At 41.4% G+C, this 3,634-nt stretch overlaps 1 protein-coding gene across 1 annotated transcript in view; it reads left to right on the forward strand.

Annotated features, from left to right (window-relative positions):
- LOC310871383 (NACHT, LRR and PYD domains-containing protein 3-like) overlaps positions 1–1,183 on the forward strand; it is a gene marked incomplete at both ends in the record, with an annotated part of 28,546 nt that extends 27,363 nt beyond the window's left edge. The window contains 1 exon segment of the mRNA XM_083782868.1: positions 615–1,183. Within this exon segment, the coding sequence (XP_083638994.1) occupies positions 615–1,183 (569 nt within the window).
- Between the last annotated feature and the right edge of the window lie 2,451 nt (positions 1,184–3,634).

Consider the following 3,634-nt stretch of genomic DNA (forward strand, 5'->3'; position numbering starts at 1 on the left):
ATCGAAGACCGACTGACATAGAAACATGGCTTTTTCAGAAAACTGTCAGGATGTAGAAGACATTTTTAGAATCTGATCTCAGGTCAGAATGGATTAAAGTGGTTTCTGAACAATTTGAACCACAATGTGTTGCGATGTGAGCTTGTAGATCGAGTGCCTTCATTATTATTGATGTCTGTGTGTGTGTGTGTGTGTGTGTGTGTGTGTGTGTGTGTGTGTGTGTGTGTGTGTGTGTGTGTGTGTGTGTGTGAGAGAGAGAGTGTGCGTGTGTGCGTGCGTGCGTTATTGTATGTCCGTTGTATTATTGTATGTTCCTATACATAGTTAGTGTACATCCATCACCATGTGCTGTGAACTTGTAGTTCTTATTATTATTGTTGTTGTTGTTGTTATTATTAACCAGATTAACTATATTCAAGGTAATTATACAGCAGCTGAACATCATACAGAAAATGGCAGATCTACAAGCTCACAACGCACCGTGATGCATTTTGAGCTTGTCAATACGATTTGAAGCAGTGCTCATAGTGGTTAATACGTTCAATTCTGTATATTATTATGAAGTTGTATGTAATTGTAAAGTGGTGTTGTGTTGTGTGTTGTTCTCTCATCAGATGTGTGTGAACTCACACTGGATCCAAACACAGCATACAGAGACCTCTCTCTGTCTGAGAACTACAGGAAGGTGACACGTGTGAGAGAGGATCAGCACTATCCAGATCACCCAGACAGATTTACCTACTGGGATCAGGTTCTGTGTAGAGAGACTCTGACTGGACGTTGTTACTCTGAGGTAGAGTGGAGTGGATATGTTCGTATATCAGGGACAACCAGAGAAATCAAGAGGAGAGGAACCGGTACTGACTGTTGGTTAGGATACAATACGATGTCCTGGAGTCTGGAATGTGATGATGATAAGAACAGTTACTCTGTCCTTCACAATGGGAAGGAGACTGAACTCTCTGTCCGCCGCTCTTATGACTCTGTCCTCGGTCTCCGTCGCTCCAACAGAGTAGCAGTGTACGTGGACTGCTCTGCTGGCACTCTGTCCTTCTACAAAGTGTCCTATAACATACTGACACACCTTCACACCTTCCAGACCACTTCCACTGAACCACTCTGTGTTGGGTTCACGTGCTGTGGGTGGAGGTCTGGTTCCTCAGTGTCTCTGTGTCAGATCTAGGAGGAACAGTAACACCATGTGACCTGGATGCACTGCTGCTTACGCAGGACAGGACAGGCTTCAGACGCCCCTCCATAGCAGACCAGTGTTGTTTTCACACCCTGATACCCCGACCAGGACAGGCTTCAGACGCCCCTCCATAGCAGACCAGTGTTGTTTTCACACCCTGATACCCCGACCAGGACAGGCTTCAGACGCCCCTCCATAGCAGACCAGTGTTGTTTTTGGGCAGCAAATTTAGATTTTAGTTTTAGTCATAGTCTCTTCAGTAGTTTTCATTTAGTTTCAGTCACATTTCAGTCACCTGGAATGTTTTAGTGTTAGTCTAGTTTTAGTTGACTAAATATCATAAGATTTTAGTCGGCTAAATCTACAGTTGATTTAGTCAACTAAAATGTATTTTGGCGGGCCTTGATGGCGTCATTTTTACACTTTCTGAAAATAGACGATCTACAAGCTCACAACGCGTCGCAGCGCGTCGCAGCGTGATGCATTGTGAGCTTGTAGATCTGCTATTTTCAGCATGTAACCTAGTGTAAAATGACTTATACTGGATATCTTCCTCACATTTTAGTCTATTTTGTATTTGTTCAGTACATTTAGTCTTAGTTTTAGTCATCTGGCCATGCATCTCTGAAGATCACAACCTCACCTCACCCTGGATAACCATACATGGAGAAGACTTCACCTAGATCTGCATATATGGAGCCGGCCAGCAACTCTACATCTGACCTCAAACCTCAAACCCTTAGATCTCCATATATGGAGCTGACCTGTTCTGACATACTGTACCATATGTTGATCCTTCCCTACCAACCCTTCCTGTTCTGACATTCCATATGTTGATCTGACCTCATCAAACCCTGTACACTCAAGAGACGCTCCATATATGGCCAGTACAGAATTCATTCCATATCTTGATCCGACCCCCCATGCCAAAGGCTTCTCGCCCTCAGGGCGTCTTACTGTGTATATATTAAACAGTGTAATTGAGTATATTTACTATGCAAATATTCTCATCACATATCAATTGATATGTAATGTTGTATTTTTAATTATGATAAAATGTAGTCGTGAAAAATATGTTCCTATCCGAACTGCTGCAGATAATTGATTTTATTATTATTTTCTCAATGGAAGAGATTTCTTTCTTTCTTCCTTCCAGACAGTACTGTATCATACTGTGTAACCTTTTCAATGAAAAGTTATTTTTGCTATAAATATTTCACAGCATGTTTCCCAATAACCATTCTATGTGGGTTTTTTTGTTTGTTTTTTGGAACTTCTCTAAACTCAATTTTGAACCAGACTGCCTGCCTGACACACCAACATTATATTAAATTGAATTCAGATTGTTGACGTCCCTATTTCCTTGTCTTTATTCTAAGCCATTGGCGCACAGCTCCACTATTCGTGACGATAGTTGAAGCCCAGCATACATTTCACACAAGTGTCTTAAGTTTCTTCTTCTCAGATGCGCTTACAGCTGCGGTCACACTTCCACTTTCTAGACGTGATAAAGCATAGTCTTATACCAATATAGTGTATTATGCATACTTGGAAGTATTATGATGCCTTGTGTTTTGATGATTGCTTGCCATTGACACCATTCAGCTTGTAGGTCATATTAGTCTTGTGCAGGGAGGTGCACACATAGACATCAAAGGGGGCTTCATCCCCTGCCCTTTTACCCGTCTGTAGAACAAGCGCCCTTTCCAGACCACGAATACAGCATTTACTATGGTGAAAGAAATGCAAATGGCACTCCTTTCCATGTCATGCCGGAAGGCAGCATTCAGGAGAATTGCTTTTGAAATCCATGTCGTTACACCGCATCTCCACTAGCTAAAGAGCGCTGGGTTGTGCCCCGAAAATAGCTGATCTACAAGCTCTCAATAGCTCTCAATAGCGGAAATATTTTAGCTATTGTTGTCCAAAAGTGCCCTCTTACAGGATTATAGCCCTCTGCACGTCCCTGCTCTTGTGAGTCTTGTCCTTTCCTTGCTGTGATTCTGTTCATTGACTTTCAATATTACCACCGGTTCAGACGAGCGGAGACGCATCTGAATTACGTTAGATTGTATTGCTTTTTCATATATGCCTCCTCTCCATTTGACATGATTTCATTACAAATATGTCAATACATCAATAATTAAGACTTGCATTATTTTGTAGTAAAAACATTATTTGTTTACTTGTATTCAAGTGGGACGGTCCGTGACACTTAGACTAAGTACATTTATATTATTATTATTATTGTTATTATTATTGTTATTATTAGGTCATAAGAGTTGGCTGACCTAACACAGAAAAGGAGACTCTAAATCTGATCTGGAGCAGCTAGACAGGGATTGGTGATTTCACACTGGTCAGCTCATCTCGTTTCAAAAGGCACATGACCCATTCAATATCAACATTTACTTCTTTGAGCTGCTTGGAATCTGGCCTCAA

This window comes from Protomyctophum parallelum (genome assembly GCF_964188405.1).
Source record: "Protomyctophum parallelum genome assembly, chromosome: 14".
NCBI classification, from domain to species: Eukaryota; Metazoa; Chordata; class Actinopteri; order Myctophiformes; family Myctophidae; genus Protomyctophum; species Protomyctophum parallelum.